The 18,334-nt window shown below is 44.7% G+C and overlaps 1 protein-coding gene across 3 annotated transcripts in view; it reads left to right on the forward strand.

The window, feature by feature from the left end:
• CAPN11 (calpain 11) overlaps positions 1 to 18,334 on the forward strand; it is a 35,385-nt gene that overhangs the window by 13,391 nt on the left and 3,660 nt on the right. For all 3 annotated transcript variants that reach the window (XM_083733961.1, XM_083733960.1, XM_083733962.1), the window contains 19 exons: positions 885 to 954; positions 1,655 to 1,773; positions 2,377 to 2,510; positions 2,687 to 2,855; positions 5,927 to 6,010; positions 6,097 to 6,182; positions 7,329 to 7,403; positions 7,728 to 7,888; positions 8,315 to 8,484; positions 8,579 to 8,590; positions 9,055 to 9,266; positions 9,668 to 9,707; positions 10,794 to 10,859; positions 11,791 to 11,848; positions 11,948 to 12,012; positions 14,147 to 14,215; positions 14,458 to 14,536; positions 15,198 to 15,314; positions 16,303 to 16,361. In XM_083733961.1, coding sequence (XP_083590087.1) covers positions 885 to 954; positions 1,655 to 1,773; positions 2,377 to 2,510; positions 2,687 to 2,855; positions 5,927 to 6,010; positions 6,097 to 6,182; positions 7,329 to 7,403; positions 7,728 to 7,888; positions 8,315 to 8,484; positions 8,579 to 8,590; positions 9,055 to 9,266; positions 9,668 to 9,707; positions 10,794 to 10,859; positions 11,791 to 11,848; positions 11,948 to 12,012; positions 14,147 to 14,215; positions 14,458 to 14,536; positions 15,198 to 15,314; positions 16,303 to 16,361 — 1,845 coding nt within the window. The remainder of the gene's footprint in view (positions 1 to 884; positions 955 to 1,654; positions 1,774 to 2,376; positions 2,511 to 2,686; positions 2,856 to 5,926; positions 6,011 to 6,096; positions 6,183 to 7,328; positions 7,404 to 7,727; positions 7,889 to 8,314; positions 8,485 to 8,578; positions 8,591 to 9,054; positions 9,267 to 9,667; positions 9,708 to 10,793; positions 10,860 to 11,790; positions 11,849 to 11,947; positions 12,013 to 14,146; positions 14,216 to 14,457; positions 14,537 to 15,197; positions 15,315 to 16,302; positions 16,362 to 18,334) is intronic.

Genomic DNA, 18,334 nt, shown 5'->3' on the forward strand with positions numbered 1-18,334 from the left:
GCCTTGAAGTATAAACCTCTTTGCAGCCATAAGGTTTTGCAGATTCTGCTTCCGCTGCCTATCTGTAATTCCCACACCACAGAAATATAATTTAAAAATGTGCGAACACCTGCAAATGTCAAGGATTTTCCTGAAACTAAAGTTAAAACTAACGATTTCTGCTCAGAAAATAGGGCACCACAAAACACAGGCATAGTGTATGGCTCAAAAATGCATTATCAGCATTAGATTGCCAGCATCTTGCCTGAACTGTGCTTTAACTGGTCTGGGCGATAGCAGCTGCCTGGCTCAACTGAACTCTGATGCCAACCATTCATTACTGTACTTCAGTGCCAAACTGAACCAGGAGATGTTCCAACATAGAGTCTCCCTTTAAGGCCAGAAGCTTTCACAAGTAACAGAATACTTCATTGAATGTGTTAGATTTGGTTTCTAGATTCTGCTGGTTTTTGTTTTTGTAAAAACACTCTCCTTTTTTGTTATGGCACTTCCAACTTTTTATGTAAAGCACTGCAAAAATAGGTCCTCAACAAAGAACTTGTGCATTGTATTCATTTCTCGCATGCACAGTAAAATAAAGGAAAAGAAAGTTGCAAGAATCCTAAGATTTGTGTGTGTGTTCTTAAACCCTCCAGAACACATTTAGACCATAACCCAAGAAACCAGAGCAGGAAGGTCAGAGAGAGCAGGAGATATTAAAAAGAAGAGCAGCACTGATGTGGGAGAAAGGAACACTATATGGATCTGAGCCATAATAGTCTTTGCCTGTTTCCGTTTAAGGATGTTGCATTCATGTTGTGTATTCAGTGCTCCCACTATATGTGTATGAGTATTCTGAAGAACCCAGCCACAGTTTATATTCCATTTTTCTTTCCTCTTTGCAGGAAATTGTGGATGACCCCCAGTTTATCGTTGGAGGTGCTACAAGGACAGATATCTGCCAGGGGGCTCTGGGTGGGTAATGTGTGTTTATCCCTTGGATTGAGAGGGAAGCTGGAGGCACCATAAATGAATCTTAAGAGCAAGAGAGGATATTCCAAGTTTTCTGGTGATTTCAGATTATGAGGAATTTGCTGATACTGGAAACCTAGAGAAGAAATAAGGATATTAGGAATCCAGGTCCACTGGGAAACTGAGGCTTCATTCAGACAGCACTTCATTCCTTCCCCCTCCTCCCCTCCCCCCCCCGACAAAGTTTATGTGATCTTTCACATAACATAAAAGCCACTTCTGGAAGTGCAGCGGACATTTAGTGCTCATTCCCCTATTAATTGCTTCCAGGGAAAATCCGTTTGCAACACCATTAACTGGGGGGGGGGGAATTGGAGGATGAAATTTGGGGTGGTATGCCAACATAACTACTCTTTCCTGCCATTTTCGTGGGGGAATCGTAGCGCACATGAGCATAAAGGGTGGGATTGTGGGAACATGTCTGCTGTCTGCTTTTGTGTACCACTATGCTTATGGGAGTGAGTGGAGTTTAGTGTGACCTGGGCAGTCTATCAGTCAAAAAGCCACTGTTCCATAATGCAGCTAGTAATGCAGTGTAAAAGGAATGTCAGAAACTGGGACAAAAGTGTCACCAGGAAAACTGGTTCAGCAATCCCCACATCTGAATACAGCCTGAGTTGACATCTATTTCCTTATTTATCAGGTGACTGCTGGTTGCTAGCTGCTATTGGTTCCTTGACTCTCAATGAGGAACTTTTGCACAGGGTTGTACCCCATGGACAAAGCTTTCAGGAGGACTATGCGGGCATCTTTCACTTCCAGGTAAGGCTCATCTTTCCCACAGAAAGTGCTTCAAAGGAAAGCCTGTCTCACAGGTGGATGGGACCCTAAGCTATGGAAAATGTAAAGCTGCAAACAGAGGAAGCCTTGGCTAAGAAGTGGAGTTATTGCTGAAGTGATAGTTGCCCTGTTCGAACCTAATGTCTACTGTCCCTTTACCTCAACCCAATCAGCAAAGCTCATAGCTCAGTGGTAGAGTACATCCTTTGGATGCAAACCATCATCAGTTCAAGCCCTGGCATCTCCAGGTAGAGCTGGGGAAGAACATCTAAGACCTGGGAAAGCCACTGCCAGGCAATATATATTTTACTAAGGTGGTATAGTCCTCTTCCAGTTTAGTGGTGGAGCCTATTGAGCCTGAGCACCTATCTCGAACCTGCAGTACTGAAGGTGCAGGCTTCTTCAGGAGGATTGAGTTATTGTTGTTGTTGTTGTTGTTAATAATAATAATAATAATAATAATAATAATAATAGATGGAGTGATGGTCTGATTCCGACTGGACCATCTTGCTATGTTACTCTGCATTACCTCATTATTATTCTCTGCATTACCTCATTATTATTCTCCGACTTCTTATTCTTCAGATCTGGCAGTTTGGTGAATGGGTGGATGTAGTGATTGATGATCGGCTGCCAACCAAGGATGGAGAGCTGGTGTTTGTGCACTCAGCGGAGTGCCAGGAGTTCTGGAGTGCTCTGCTGGAAAAAGCTTATGCCAAGTGAGTGCTGCCTCAGCACGAGTTATTCCCTTTTGTGTGTTTTTCCCCAGCAAGCCCTGGTTTGGATTTGTTTCCTTTGTTCTTCAACTCACCACCTTCTGTAACTGGGCCTTCCGGTTTCCAGGAGGCCAGGTTTAAGGCTAGCCTACTAACCGCCAGTTCTCTTTGCCATACAGGCTGAACGGCTCTTATGAGGCCCTGTCGGGGGGCAGCACCACAGAGGGCTTTGAGGACTTCACTGGTGGCGTGGCAGAGATGTACGATCTCAAGAAGCCACCTCGAGACTTGTGCCGGATCATTTCCAAGGCTCTTGAGAGGGGATCCCTGCTGGGCTGCTCCATTGATGTAAGCAGTGCCCCAAATAGGGAGCTTGTGGGATGTTCCAGATGTGGAATCAAAGGGGCAGCGGAGGGAGATCTGGCTTCCCTGATCTGGCTCTGATATTTGTTCTGAGGCCAGGGATTCGGTCAATGGAAACCTGTCAGGGTAGAACTGTAGAATAGGCCCAAATGTTAACTCAAGTCTGGGTTTGGCTGTGAAGTTCCATTTCTCATGTTCATCTGTAGCAAGAGATATTTGGTTGGTGCCCCCTTGTGTTAGGAAAGTGTACGGACAACCACCCTGTTTCAGGCTAATACAGTACAGTTCAGGTTGCCATTTTCTTTTACTCTTTAGTTGAGCTCTTTTAAAAATTAGAAAACAATGACGTGCAAAACAGGGGCATATGAATAGTCTTGTTATGTGCAAATTAGTCAGCTGCTGGTCTGAGATCCATGCTTGACTGACCATTGTCTGAGATGTTTGCCAAACACACATCTTTTAATTATTCCTGTGTTTTTAAAATGCGAGGAGAGAAAAGCAACATTGGTGACCACACACAAGTGCACACCAGTCTAAGCAAGAAAAATGGAATGGTGCCAAGTTGTGAAGGAGGAATGCCTCTGAGCCAAGCTTCCTACACAACAGCTTTTCCTTTCTCCATACCCACTCTTATTGCCCTGCATGCCTGCTCTCACATTGTCCACAGGGTGACCTTCTATAAATGTCCATTTGTGAGTTGTAATAAGTCACACACCCCCTCACACTCCCTACTGTTGTGGAGAAAAGCAGTGCCAAGTAAGCCAGAAAAATGAATGAGGGCTACATCCCATATATATATACACTATGATCTAGTGGGCCAGAACTAATCTGTACATTATCAGTGCATTTACTTTTCACTGTTAGTGTATTCTGAATAATACAAGTGGCCAGTTGGTGAATAGCTTGCAGCTAAACTATGGAATAGCTTTATGTTGTAAAATGGGGATGGGTGAAGCTGTGGCCCTCCAGATAGTGTTGATTTCCAATGCCCATCAGGCCAGCCGGTGTGGCCAGTGATGATGGGAGTTGTAGTCCCAACAAGAACTGGAGGGCTGGAGGTTCCCCATCCCTGCTATAGAATGTTGCTTTCAAATGTGAAAAGCTGGTCTTCTCTTGTGGGAGCCTTCCCAGACCCGCTGAAAGAGGCGGTTATCAAACCACTTCTTAAAAAACCATCTTTAGATGCGGCCACGATGGCCAACTATCGCCCAGTCTCAAATCTTCCATTGTTGGGCAAGGTGATTGAGCGAGTGGTTGCTGAACAACTCCAGGCATGCCTGGAAGAAGCGGACCATTTGGATCCCTTCCAGTCGGGATTCAGGCCTCATCATGGGACTGAAACTGCCTTGGTCGCACTGGTTGATGATCTTCGGCGGGCTAGGGACAAAGGTGAGAGCTGTTTCCTAGTTCTGGTGGATCTCTCAGCGGCGTTTGATACCATCGACCATAACATCCTTCTGGACCGTCTTGAGGGGCTGGGAGCTGGGGGCACTGTCATACAGTGGTTCCGCTCCTTCCTCCTGGGCCGTGTTCAGAAAGTGGTGGTGGGGGATGAGTGTTCAGACCCCTGGGCTCTCACTTGTGGGGTGCCTCAGGGTTCTGTCCTCTCCCCCATGCTTTTCAACATCTACATGCAGCCGCTGGGAGAGATCATCAGGGGGTTTGGGCTGGGTGTTCATCAGTATGCGGATGATACCCAGCTCTACCTCTCTTTCAAATCAGAACCAGTGAAGGCGGTGACGGTCCTGTGTGAGTGTCTGGAGGCGGTTGGAGGATGGATGGCGGCTAACAGATTGAGACTGAATCCTGACAAGACAGAAGTACTGTTTCTGGAGGACAGGAGGCGGGCAGGTGTGGAGGACTCCCTGGTCCTGAATGGGGTAACTGTGCCCCTGAAGGACCAGGTGCGCAGCCTGGGAGTCATTTTGGACTCACAGCTGTCCATGGAGGCACAGGTTAAATCCGTGTCCAGGGCAGCTGTGTACCAGCTCCATCTGGTACGCAGGCTGAGACCCTATCTGCCTGTGGACTGCCTCGCCAGAGTGGTGCATGCTCTGGTTATCTCCCGCTTGGACTACTGCAATGCACTCTGCGTGGGGCTACCTTTGAAGGTGACCCGGAAACTACAACTAATCCAGAATGCAGCAGCCAGACTGGTAACGGAGCGGCCGCCGAGACCATATAACACCGGTCTTGAAAGACCTACATTGGCTCCCAGTACGTTTCCGAGCACAATTCAAAGTCTTGGTGCTGACCTTTAAAGCCCTAAACGGCCTCAGTCCAGTATACCTGAAGGAGCGTCTCCACCCCCATCGTTCTACCCGGACACTGAGGTCCAGCACCAGGGGCCTTCTGGCGGTTCCCTCACTGCGAGAAGCCAAGTTGCAGGGAACCAGGCAGAGGGCCTTCTCTGAAGTGGCGCCCTCCCTGTGGAATGCCCTCCCACCAGATGTCAAAGAGAACAACAACTACCAGACTTTTAGAAGACATCTGAAGGCAGCCCTGTTTAGGGATGCTTTTAATGTTTGATATATCATAGTATTTTAATATTCTTTTGGAAGCCGCCCAGAGTGGCTGGGGAGGCCCAGCCAGATGGGCGGGGTATAAATAATAAATTATTATTATTATTATTATTCTTGAAAAAGTAAAGAAATAGGCCTGGATGTCGTCAGCACTCCCAGTGATGTTTCACCCAAAGTTCTCTGTCAAGTTTCCAAATAACAGTTTTCCAAATGTCAAAGCCTACACCCACTAAAGGGCCCGTTTCCTATGGAACCTATGGAAACTGAGCATCTTTTGACATAGATGCTGTAATGCCCGCAGCCTTACTCCATGACTTTTGCATCCTTCTGAAATGAACGGGCTTGTAAGAGTTCACAGCCTCTTCAACATTGTGAATGAACTTTTCACTGAGGCAACTAGGATATACAGGAACCAACACCAAGCTGTGAACTGCTGCTGGTACATTGTGTTTAGCAGCCATTTTAGTCCGTTGCCTTTTGGAGAGAGGGGAGGGTTAAGCCTTTTGACCAGTGCCATATATCCTCTCTCTTCAGATCACAAGTGCATTTGACATGGAAGCCATTACCTTCAAGAAACTGGTGAAGGGCCATGCCTATAGCGTCACAGGATTGAAGAATGTGAGTTTCTCTTCAAGGGGCTGTGGAGACCAATTCAAGGGCTTTAGCCATGTGTGTCGGTTGTCTTAATACCTTAACTTTGACAGGTGGACTATCGTGGCCGGCAGGAAGCGCTCATTCGCATAAGGAATCCCTGGGGTCAAGTGGAGTGGACTGGAGCCTGGAGTGATAGGTGGGTTGGACGTGTTCCTGCAGTGACATTAGTAGGTGCCGTGCCCAACTGTGACATCTGATAGCGATCCCATTTGGGATGCATCCGGGTGACACTTAAAAAAATGTTTCGCAAATGCATGTGTCATCACTCGATGACTTGAGCATCAGGTGATGATCTGCATGTGCAATTAAGCCATCACAGGTAGAATTTCCATCTCCTTTCTAACACAGTGCTTTTTGATCCAATTAGCCATCTAATTAGATTTTAATTTGATACGGACTTGTTATTAGGAGGTAATTTAATTATTGTTTGATTTTATACCAATGTTATATATTTGATGATGATGATTGAATCTGTTCATCCATGAGCTGGAATGAAACATCAGGTTAGGGTCATGGGTCAGATCATTGGACTGTTTAACTTAGAATTGTCTACATTAACTGGAAACAGCTATCCAGAGTTTCAGACAGGAGGGAGAATTGAACTTGCGACTTTTTGAATGCAAAGCATAGGCTCTACCACAGCCCTTTGCTGCTACCAGATAAAACTGAAAGGAGCAACATGTCACTAAAATTCTACTCAATATTGATCCAGAGTAGATTCCAATGTATAGTTAGCAGAGTAAAAACTTAAACACGTTGCAGGATTCTCAAAAAATAGACCAGAGGCAATTTTATTTCATCCGGCAGAGCTTTACTGCTACTGAAGACAAATGAGCAAAATGGTCACAAATCCAATACGTTCGGGATTGGCACTATCCATAAGAAATCCAGTTGCAGCAGACTTAACTTAAACTTACAATAACTTATAATAATTCTAAACCTTAACATTAAGCATACTGTGTACAGAACACCACACCAGAAGGAAAAGAATAATTGAAACCCAGACTCCTTCTGGCCTCTTATTATAGTCAGCATGACCCTGAAGAAGAGATAACAGAACCAGTTTAAACCAGCTGTACTCAGCTTCTCTGAAGGAATAACCCAAACATCATGAATATTCTGCTTGTTTCTTTCACACAAAGAAGCTTCAAGAACCCTCTTGAATTAATTAGAATAGGAAAGATCTCCACACATCAGATCAATACTTTCTGCACTAAGAAATGCAAACTGACACAACATGGGGAGGATGCACAGCGTAACTATCTTTCTGTTGCTATCTTAGCTCTTCTGAGTGGAACGAAGTGGACCCCGATCAGAGGGAAGAACTGCAGCTGAGAATGGAAGATGGTGAATTCTGGTGAGTTCTGAGACTTGTGGCACTGTTTGTTCCTGGTGTGTACACACAGAGAGACATGCAGATACCCCAAATAATTCCTAATTCTGCAGTGGGATATGCAGACGTGTTTGATGCCAATTAATTGCCTCTTTAAAAAAAAAAACAGAACAAAACAAAACACCCATAGCTCCTTTCTGTTTGTGCCCCAAAGTTGTTTAAAGAGTAGGTGTGGAAAGTGTTTTCTTTTGGCTTCAAGGTTCTTTAAGCATTCGAGCAGCATTGCGCTTGCCCTGCTTGATTCTCCTCTCTGCCCTGTGACTTCAACATACCTTTTTGTCCCTGCAGGATGTCCTTTCGAGACTTTCTACGTGAGTTTTCCAGGCTGGAGATCTGCAACCTCACCCCCGATGCTCTGACCAAGGATGACATGAGCAGATGGCATACCACCCTGTTTGAGGGCACCTGGCGCCGAGGCAGCACAGCAGGAGGCTGCAGGAACCACCCAGGTAACAGCTGTTACCTATTCTTTGTCCGCCCTCTTTGGTGCTGATGGACTAGTAAAGTGACTCCCACATTCTGCAGAGGTGTGATATATAAATTCACCATCCTGGAGCCTCTGCTTGAGCCACGATTTGTAGCCTGATGTCCCCCTCTCTGGATGCCTTAGTTGTGGAAAACTACCTTGGGTTACCACTGTAGTTTCTTGAAAAAAGAAATAGATGAGGAAAGATAGGAAGAAGTAGGAAATCAAGATGAATACTGGTTGCTTTCAAATCTTGATAACCTTGTAGTATATTGTGAGGCTAGTTACTTGACTGTAGGCTTTTATTGACTCGTAGCAAACCGAAACAGTTAATCTAGGTATACAGTCACGACACACCAGTACAAAACAAACACAAGATTGTGCACCATCTTCCCTCTCCCCCTTGCAGCTACATTCTGGATTAACCCCCAGTTCAAAATCAAGCTCTTGGAAGAGGATGACGACCCAGACGACAATGAATTGGCTTGCAGCTTCTTAGTGGCCTTGATGCAAAAGCACCGGCGGAAAGCACGTAAAGCTGGGGAAGACATGCACACCATTGGTTTTGCAGTCTATGAGGTAACCCCATTTGGCTTCCTGGTGTGCCCTTTTGAGCATCATCACTTAATAGGAGTGCATTCCTAACCTTTGCCTGCTTTCTCTCTGTGTGCAGGTTCCTGAGGAGGTATGCCCTGAGCCACCGAAACCCCATTACTGAATTGTGTGTGAGAATGAAATGGGTTGAGGCCACAGAGTGCTGTTCCCTATTCTGGATGGAATCTGAAACGTGTACCTTCCTCCTGCTTGATGCAAACAGAGACCCATAATGTTGTGCACAGCTCTTTGATGACTGCAGACCAAATGGTCCAGGCTGTATAGGTTGTAAGCCAGAAAGGGGGGGCCCAATTCTGCACTGGATGCATCAACAAATTAAGCAAAATCAGTAAATGTGTGGTGGTTGCATGATTTTAGATTGGTTTGCCAGATGCCTTCACGAGACTTTAAAGTGGGATTGTAGTGCTTTAAATGCATGGTGTGATTGTATGTTTCTAGATATGCATGTGATGCCTAGGCCATTGTCATCAGATGAAGGAGGGGGCTGCCCCTTTGCCGCCCTGTATAATATACCTGAACTGTTTCCTGTTCCAGAACCAGGGCTGCCAGAGTATTCACCTGAAAAAGGAATTCTTCCTGAGGAACCAGTCTCGGGCGCGCTCAGAGACCTTTATCAACCTGCGGGAGGTGAGCAACCACATCCGCCTTCCCCCAGGCGAATACATCATCGTGCCCTCCACCTTTGAGCCTCACCAGGAAGCAGACTTCATCCTGCGCGTCTTCACGGAGAAGCAGTCAGACACAGAGTGAGTCCATGCCTTCGGTGTGAGCTACTATCATCTCCTAGGTCTTTGTAAGGGGTGTATGAGCTTTCCTCAGGACTCAGCTACGTTTCTGTAAAGATGCCAGTTGACTTTTGGGGGGTTAAGAAAAGCAGAAGATACTCATCTGAGCTCTAGATGTTGGACAAAAGACTCAAAAGCTAGTTGTATTCCACCCATTGTCTTTATCCTCACAGTGGCTTTCCATGTTTTGCTGCCTGAGTGAGCTGCACAGCAAGCTTCCAGATACATCCATTGGGACTGCTCTCTTGAATGGGGACAGTCAAAGTGGAGATGTGCCCTACCATATCTCTTGCCCTTCTGCCAGGCCCTCCTCCATCTTTTAAGAACTAGAGGTTTTCCTAACATTGTTCTTTCTTCCCCAGGGAGCTGGATGAGGAGATCAGCGCAGATCTGCCTGATGAGGTAACACTCCAACCCAAGACGGGCAGTTTTAAGTGTCAAACCTCCCTCTTTTTTAATTCTGACTTATTTATGAGAGCATTTAAGTGTGTGTGTGTGTGTGTGTGTGTGTGTGTGGTGTGTGTATTCTGCACATTTCACTGTATCTGGGTCTTAAAGCAGTTTACAAAAAGTGAAAACAATACGGTGTACAAAATTTAAAACATCAAAGATGATAATACCGAAACAAGTATTCATGGTGCGAATGCCTCCTGGAACAAAATGGTTCTAACTAAACGTGTGAACAGGCAGGGACAATGCCTGTCTGATTTCTAGTGTGAGGGAGTTCCATAGAGTTGGGCTCGCTACATTCAAGGCACGACTCCAGTGTTGGATTAGGAGCTGGGAGAGCAGTGTTCGAATTCCCACTTGGCCGTGAAACTCACTGGTTGACCTTTCAGCCTACCCCACAAGGTTGTTGTGGAGATTAAAAGGGCAGTGATGTATGCCACCTTGAGCGCCAATGTTGGGCTAGGAAGCAATAAATAAAGAATACTTTGGTCCATGGGGGGTGATCTCTGTAATTGGCTTGGGACATAAAGGGGCAAGGTGGTTCTTAAGGTATCCTGGGCCTTAGTTGCTCAGGGCTTCGTACACCAGTACAAACAGCTTGAACCTGGCCTGGTAGGAAAGGGGAAGCCAATGCAGGTCTCTTAACCCTGCATTTTCCCATTATCCATCTAGCTGCAGCAATCTGCTCTAGATCAAACTTTGAGATGAGTCCCAAGGACAGCTCCCCATAAAGCATGTTGCAGTAATATAGTCTTGGGTTACTGTATAAATCACCTGCACATTTGGCTAATGTACCTTCACGCCAATGTTCCTCCTTCTTAAAGCTACATTTTAAATAAACCTTGCTGGTTAAAACAGGATGGGATGAAGCATGGAGAATTAAGGGAAGGGAGAAAGCCAGCTGATGGAAAGCGAGAAGATAGCATTTAATGATGGGAGTGTGTAAGATGCTGTCAGTGGTTTTTGAAGATAGCTAGAGGGAAAATTAGGTTGTCAGAGCAGTGCTTCACCTGCTGGTCCTGGTTTTTGTTTCCTCAGGAAGAGATATCTGAGGATGACGTGGACGAAAACTTCAAGAACATGTTCCGGCAGCTTGCAGGAGAGGTAGGTACTTTGACTCAGCATTCCTGTCAGTTTCTTCCCCAGGTGCTGTGTGCAGCTAGCAGGTAAAGTAGCGCCAGTGGCTTTGACAATGTGGAAGTGAGAAGGTGTCGAAGGAGCCTGTTCACCTTAGAAAGAGGACTTCACTTGGATCAGAGACCTCTCTGAGGGATGCCCCAAAGTCGCCTTCCTTCAACCTCATCTACCTCACAGAGGTATTGTAGAGATGAAATGAGGGTGACAGAGGCATGCACATGGAACTTGGAGAATGGAGGGAAAGTTGAGGGGAAGCACAATAGATAAATATCATTGAACAGAAGCATGCTTGTGATCTCTGGAGGAAGATGGCAATAGTTCATTGGAATATGAATTCGAGGCTGAAGGGCTCATAGTCCGGACAAATTTCCATGACTACTTCAGTGACTTAGCCTTCCTCGGTGTTGTCCAGAACCATCTCTTAATACTAGGGATGCTTGAAGAATTTAGTTTCTGAATTCTGATACAAACGGACCTGGGACTGAGTTTCAAATCAGAAAGCAATGCTTTGAATTTTGTGGTGCCATTCTTGGCTCAAAAAACGTATACCAAAACATGTAAATAAATCTGTTTTGTATGTTTAGAAACCCATTTATTGATGCAAAATGCATTTAAATACATATTTTGGAATAAAATACATATATAAATATTAATTTTGCTGTAGATTAAAAAAACAAACAGAATTGCAGATTGGTGTGGAAGCAGGGCACAGTGAACTTACGTATGTGAAATCAACATGGATTGTAGATAGAGTGATCCATTCATCCCTATGCATTGACAGGCTGCCCGAGGTGGGATCAGAGCCTGAGGAGTTAGGAGTGAGCTGCTTTTGGATCCCTGAAAATCTCTGAGCCATGAAATGCTCTTCTAATGATCTGCCTTCTCTCCCTTCCTCCAGGACATGGAAATCAGTGTCTTTGAGCTCCGAACCATTCTGAACAGAGTCATTGCCAGACGTAAGTGCTTCTTATTCAGACTCCTGGCCTATGCTGCGGGTGTCTCTGAACGTCACATCCAAGTGTAATAACAGTGTGTCTCTTTCCTCCCTCGGCCAGACAAAGATCTGAAGACGGATGGGTTCAGCATGGATTCTTGCCGTAACATGGTCAACCTGATGGATGTATCCTTTCTGCTCAGAAGGGAGAAATGGGGAGGGTTATCTTGATCAAAGAAAGTGGGGCAAGGATACAAATCTGCTCATAGCATAGAACTACGGGCAAAGGTAGTTTTGAGAGAGAGAGAGAGAGAGAGAGAGAGAGAGAGAGAGAGAGAGGAGTGTTCTTGTATGAAGCTTAATAGCCTAAACCTACTGACCCAAGTTTGCCCATCACAATAGAAGAAGAAGAAGAGTTTAAGGAGTCTCAAAGCGGCTAACATTCTCCTTTCCCTTCCTCCCCCACAACAAACACTCTGTGAGGTGAGTGGGGCTGAGAGACTTCAAAGAAGTGTGACTGGCCCAAGGTCACCCAGCAGCTGCATGTGGAGGAGCGGAGACACGAACCCGGTTCCCCAGATTAGGAGACTACCACTCTTAACCACTACACCACACAATAAGCTGTAGTTAATGGTTTTCCCTGACTTCATGTAATTCTGCACCAGGGATCAAGCTTCGTTTCATTCCCCAAAACCCAAGATTTGTGCTTAGCTTACTGATTTGGAAATACCAAAAAACAAGGAATTGTGGTTTGTTTTCTCCAAGTAGATGTGAGGAGGGAGAGAAGAGCCTCTTAGATGCTAACATGGTTCCCTTTAGATATTGTACTACAGCTTCCATCAGCTCCTGCCAGCATGGCTTCTGGTCAGGGATGGAAGTTGTGTATACCATTACCTATGTGAAGGGAGCCCCTGTGGCCTCATGATGTGTTCATCATTTACGAATGCAGAGTAGGACAACTTTTGAGGTAGTTGCCTCTTTATTCCTCTTAGTTGTAGGCAGGCGGTTGCTTGCGATTGTGCAGCCTCTCTGTGTATAGTTTGTCCTAGCCTTATAGCAGGCCAGAGACTTCTTGTAACTTGCAATTTTTAGGATATTGTGGGAGCCGATCTGTGTTAGTTAAATGCAGATTCTCTGGCTTACTCATGGCCCCACTGCTCACAGAAGTGTATTAGGCAACTGTATTTTGTTGCAATGCCCCTCTTCATACACGTGTGTAATTGGTGTGTGTGTTGTAAGCTGTGCTTTGGAGCCAGTTGTCTGATTGTGCTTACATTAGACACTTCAATGTGTCAAGATCTTGGGAGCATTCAGCCAACAAGATAAATGTACCATGAGATGGGCCTTGTTTTTTCTTTCTTTCTTTTCCAAATTATTTTTATTAGTTTTCCAAATTAATACAGTGGTACCTCGGGTTACAAACACTTTGGGTTACAAACTCTGCTAACCCGGAAGTAGTACCTTGGGTTGAGATCTTTGCCCCAGGATGAGAACGAAAATTGCGCGCCGGCAGCAGCAGGAGGCCCTATCAGCGAAAACATGACTCAGGTTAAGAACGGTTTCAGGTTAAGGATGGACCTCCGGAACGAATTAAGTTCGTAACCCAAGATACCACTGTACAAATAAAAATTAATTAATTTAATTTAATACATTTTTTAAAAATCAGGTTTCCCGCTCCTGTTGCCAACATATGCCCATCTCTTCTGTTGTTGCCACATTCTTTTCTCTTGAAATCCTCTTAAAATCCTTGCTAGATGTAGATGGGCCTTGTTTTTTCAGTACTGGAATGAAAAATATGGAGAAATATTTTCTGTTGCTAGCCCTTTCTTGCTAAAATAGAACACTATCATTATGTAAATTTTCTTTCCCTTCTCTTCTACTTCACTTTTCATTTCATGTTCCCCCTCTTCTTTATTTTTTGGAAGTGAAAGTGTGTGTGTATATCTCATTCACTCAATATCATTGTGGCCTAGTGCACAATTCCTAGCTGTGCATACCTGCTATTCTCGCTTAAATAGAGTGTTTCACTCAATTGTACAGAGCAGTTCAGAAGTGCAGCCGCTCCAAGCTGGCAGACGTGTGGCACTGATAACGGCAAACGCATTAGGCTGTCTTGTGTCCAACTAGAAGACAAGGGTGGGTGAGGTGAACCTGGAATCCAGCCAACACTATCTCTAGGCTTCTTGTTTCTGTCTTCTGCCATGTTGAACAGTTAATGAGCTTACACCCTCCTCTATTCAACTCCCTCTCTATTCAACTTTGGGATTAGAAGTCCTCCTTTTTGCACTTAATGTCTTCCCTTGACTCTTCTGCTCTTCAGAAAGATGGCAGTGCTCGCCTGGGCCTTGTGGAGTTTCAGATTTTGTGGAACAAGATTAGGACCTGGCTGGTAAGAGAAGCAGACTTGGTGTGTGTGTGTGTGTGTGTGTGTGAGAGAGAGAGAGAGAGAGAGAGAGAGAGAGAGAGAGAGAGATGTTCTCAACAGAACCTTCAGTGGGAGGAAGGGGCTTAAGGATGGCAAGGGAGTGTGTGTGGAGGAAGCAGAACCTCAGCATCATCTTCTTTCTCTTTTTTTTTTCCAAATGAATTTTTATTATTAAACAGCATCATCTTCTTTCTCTATCACGACAGAATGTCTTTCGCCAGCATGACCTGGACAAGTCAGGAACTATGAGCTCTTATGAGATGCGTCTGGCTTTGGAAACATGTGGTAAGCATGGAAGGGGATGTTTCCAAACACTTTGCTGGTGGGTTGCTGGGGTCCTTACCAGCTGCAGATCCTGACATTTTGACTGTGCTATGTAGTCTGAATCCATGGCAGTCTCATACAAGAGCATTATTTTCTAATTGCTATCCAGTGCTTTTTTTGCTGGGGGGGGGGGCAGAATTCATTTCTCAGAATCTGAACACAGAACCACTAAACAATGCCATCTGAGGAGGAGTGATGGTCTTTCTTCTCAGACTTCCTGTGTGGAAGTAGTTTGGCCTTTAGTTTCTAGTGCCATACCCTTACTGGAACAGCTTTAGATTTGGCAGCAATTCATCAGAACTACACGTGGGTAGAAAAAAATATTCTGTGACTTGAGAGAGAAAATTCTCCCTCAGCATTCCTTTTCTTTAAAAAATTGAGGAAGGACATTTGGCAACATCTGTGTGGTAAATATAGGCGCAATCTTAGACCAATACAATCAGCCAAAGATGGTCCTGTGCCCTATTCTCTTCACAAGTTTTCACTCTTCCCCCACCCCCCGGCGTGCAGTGAATATTGAACTGTTTTTTCTGGCCTTGACTCTTATGCTGAACCTCATTAAGGCAGAGAAGGCCTCCATTTCTTTCAAGCTGGTTTAACACTCCCATTTCTACCTTTTTAGGCTTCAAACTGGACAACAAGTTGCACCAAGTGGTGGTGGCACGTTATGCTGACGAGTCACTGGGCGTGGACTTTGATAACTTTGTCTGTTGCTTAGTCAAGTTGGAGACGATGTTCAGTAAGTGGTTCTGGAGCTGGCCCTGAGAAGGGAGCCATCTCCCTGGGCAATCTGCCCAACGGCGTGTAGGAACACGCCTTTAGGCCTGAAGTGCACACACTTGTATTTCTCTATTGGTGGCAGTTGGTTGTGTAAAACGGCTGTCCCAGACAAACTACTCTTGGGGTGTAGGTAACGGCTACACAGCTATCACGCCTTATTAATTTCAGCTGGGTTTCTCCTTGAGAGAAAAGGGCAGGATGTAGCTCCCTCCAGACAGGGTGCTGCTTGTGGTAGGCCTTAGATAATATCTTAGAGGTTATCACTTTCCTCTGGTAGTGGTTATATGGGCTCAGAGGGGACATAACACTCCACACACTTGGCTTGTCAGTGTTTCTGCTGTAATGGAGATTCTGCCAACAGTAAGGATCAATTTGAGCCCCTCTTGGCTTTTGAAGTGTGATGGTGTTTCGCCTAAGGATGTAACGTATCCTGGTTCCTGGTATACAACAGATTCTCAGTGTACCAACTCCTTGCCAGGTTTTGAAGGGCAAGTCTCCTTTTGACAGGGTTTAGGTAGGAACATGATAAGTCAGGAGCCAAGAGCCATGTATAGTTCACCGTTCTGACAAGAAGGATATTTTAACTATGGCCAGCAGGCCGCCAACTGAATGCATCAAGAAAAATAAACAGGCAAGGAAATGTGTTGAGTAGGCATTTTTAATATTCATTGTGCCTACAAGCCACTGAAGATCAGTTTAGCTGAGGCCCAATTCCAGGCATCCTTGGACAGGTCATTTCAGAAGTGGTGGTCTGCCTGTGGAGCTCCATCCCTAGATATGTTTGTATAGTTCCTACTTGTTTTGTATTTTAGACATCAATTTAAAAGGATCTGGATTGCTCCAGCCTTTATTTGTAAGTTTCCTTAGGGACCATCTTGATGAGGACAGATGGAACAAAAGTCCTTTCAATGACTGATCACCTTGTGTTTTCTCTTAAAACTCTGTAGGATTCTTCAATAGCTTGGATCCTGAAGGCAGTGGGAGTGCTGTGATGAACCTTGGCGAGGTAAGAAAACTGAGGCAGGACTTGAAAGGTGACAGAAAGTGCGTTCACAGCCCTGCTGTCCCTTTTGGAGCTCCTGTCATGCGTTAAATGTGCGGAGGGCAGTTAATTGATTGCACGAAACTATTCATTGGAAAGGTTGGCCACTGAGAAACTAGAAGGGATGAGAAGGTCGACAGCAGAAGGCTAGACGGGGAGAAGTGGCAGGAATGAAGAGGAATAGCCCATGTTTTTGCCATGTTGTGTGGAGAGAACCATTGTGTTTTGGTGATGGGTTGAAAATGGAGAGTAAAGGAGGAAGAGAAGAGAAAGGTCCAAGGCCTCGTGCCTTGTTAGTTTGGTGGCAAAGTGAGGCACTAGTCTCAGACAGCTAATAAATGTAGGGAGACAGTGGAGGCAGCTCCCTGGCTGTTCCTGCTGTGTCCCTTAGCTATGCCCTTCTGCTGGAAGCCTGTTCTGCAACTCCTCATCTAGTCTATTGTCCTCAGACATGGTGGAGGACAGTATTAAAGTAAGATTCAACTGCCAATCCAGTAGAGTTCATTGGGGAGGGTAGCATCTTGTCCTTTGCCTCAGGTAGCCAAATATCTTTTTTTTTTTATAATAATTTTTATTAAGGTTTTCCAAATTAGAACAAATCAAAGCAAATTAAATCCAATCTATTGCCAATAACTAGGACTTCCCCTCCCTACCCCCTCTTGTGTTCCAAATCTTCCAAATAAGCAATTAAATTCAACAAATTCTTATCCCCAAATTACACTCTTCGTCAATAACCCAATTTATCGAAATTCTCGTCCCCTAAGATCGATCTATACCCTTCCACGGGTTTCCCCCTTTCAAACATAGTACAGATGAAAATAAGATAAATGTAAATAATAATTTTACAGCCTTTGGATTCCAATTTTCCCTCCCCTCTTTCCCCTTTGCGTTTCACCTATCCCTCCACTTCTAATATCTTCCTGGAGTTCCCACATTACACTATATCCCTCCGGTTCTTTGCCAGTCTTTAATTACGGATGTCCAATCGTAGAAGGAGTCTATCAAATAAGGGCCCATTTCTTCTATCCAGGTTTTTATATCCAGGAGTAAAAACTCCAATTTTGTATCCATAAGCTTGTCAAACCTGAATATCCCAAATGTTCCCCCAGTTCTGTCCAGTTCTTGTTGTTTCCTTGTTCTTATCAATCATTCTCCTCCTTTTTATTTCTCTGTTCTCCCACAGAAATGTTCTTTTTCCAAAAGTTTCTAGTGTCTCTGCAGAGGTTTGTTATTCTTGAAGCAAAGCATTACATCATGTTCCTTTCATTTTCCAACAAATAGTTCCATTGTTTCCTGTAGTGTGTAGACCTCTGTAGACAAAATAGTGTTCCATTCCTGCAGTTTCCCAGGAGATTGAAAGTTCCATTCAACTGTTCACATTTCCTGTGAAAAACACATGCAATGTCCCTCGGCTCCTCTAGGTGGATTGCAGTAACAAAGTTCCCTTCCAGAATCACATCCACCAGACCAAGTAGCTTGTTGACCGATATTTAAAACAGTTTGTATTCAATTTGTAACAAATATAACCGGCAAAGTCCTCATAACAAAGTCTCTATTTTAATCTTCCTTTTTGACAGCTCTTTCACAGCTGTCAAAACCTCCATCACTTTTCTCCAGGCAGTTTCACGAATCGCTCCAGGGATTCCGGGGGGGTTGCTTTTTTTAAAACAATTCCACTTTTCTCCTCCAGTTCAATCTTATAATTTTCCCTCGCGAAGTTGCTGATTCGGCAAGATAAGGTTACACTCGATCTTAGTTGTCCAGTCCTTTGTTTTGGCTCTTCTACAATTTAGGGGTAGGCTGACTTCCTTTTTTCCACCTCCCCCGTTCGCTCCGAATTTTAAAAATTTATCCCCCTTTTTTTTTTTTAGTCCATATTCCAATTACTCACGGGTTCTTCTTTAGAGCCGAATTTTCAATAGAAGAAGTCAGCGCTC

Source organism: Podarcis gaigeae, assembly GCF_964106915.1.
Source record: "Podarcis gaigeae genome assembly, chromosome: 3".
Classification (NCBI taxonomy): domain Eukaryota; kingdom Metazoa; phylum Chordata; class Lepidosauria; order Squamata; family Lacertidae; genus Podarcis; species Podarcis gaigeae.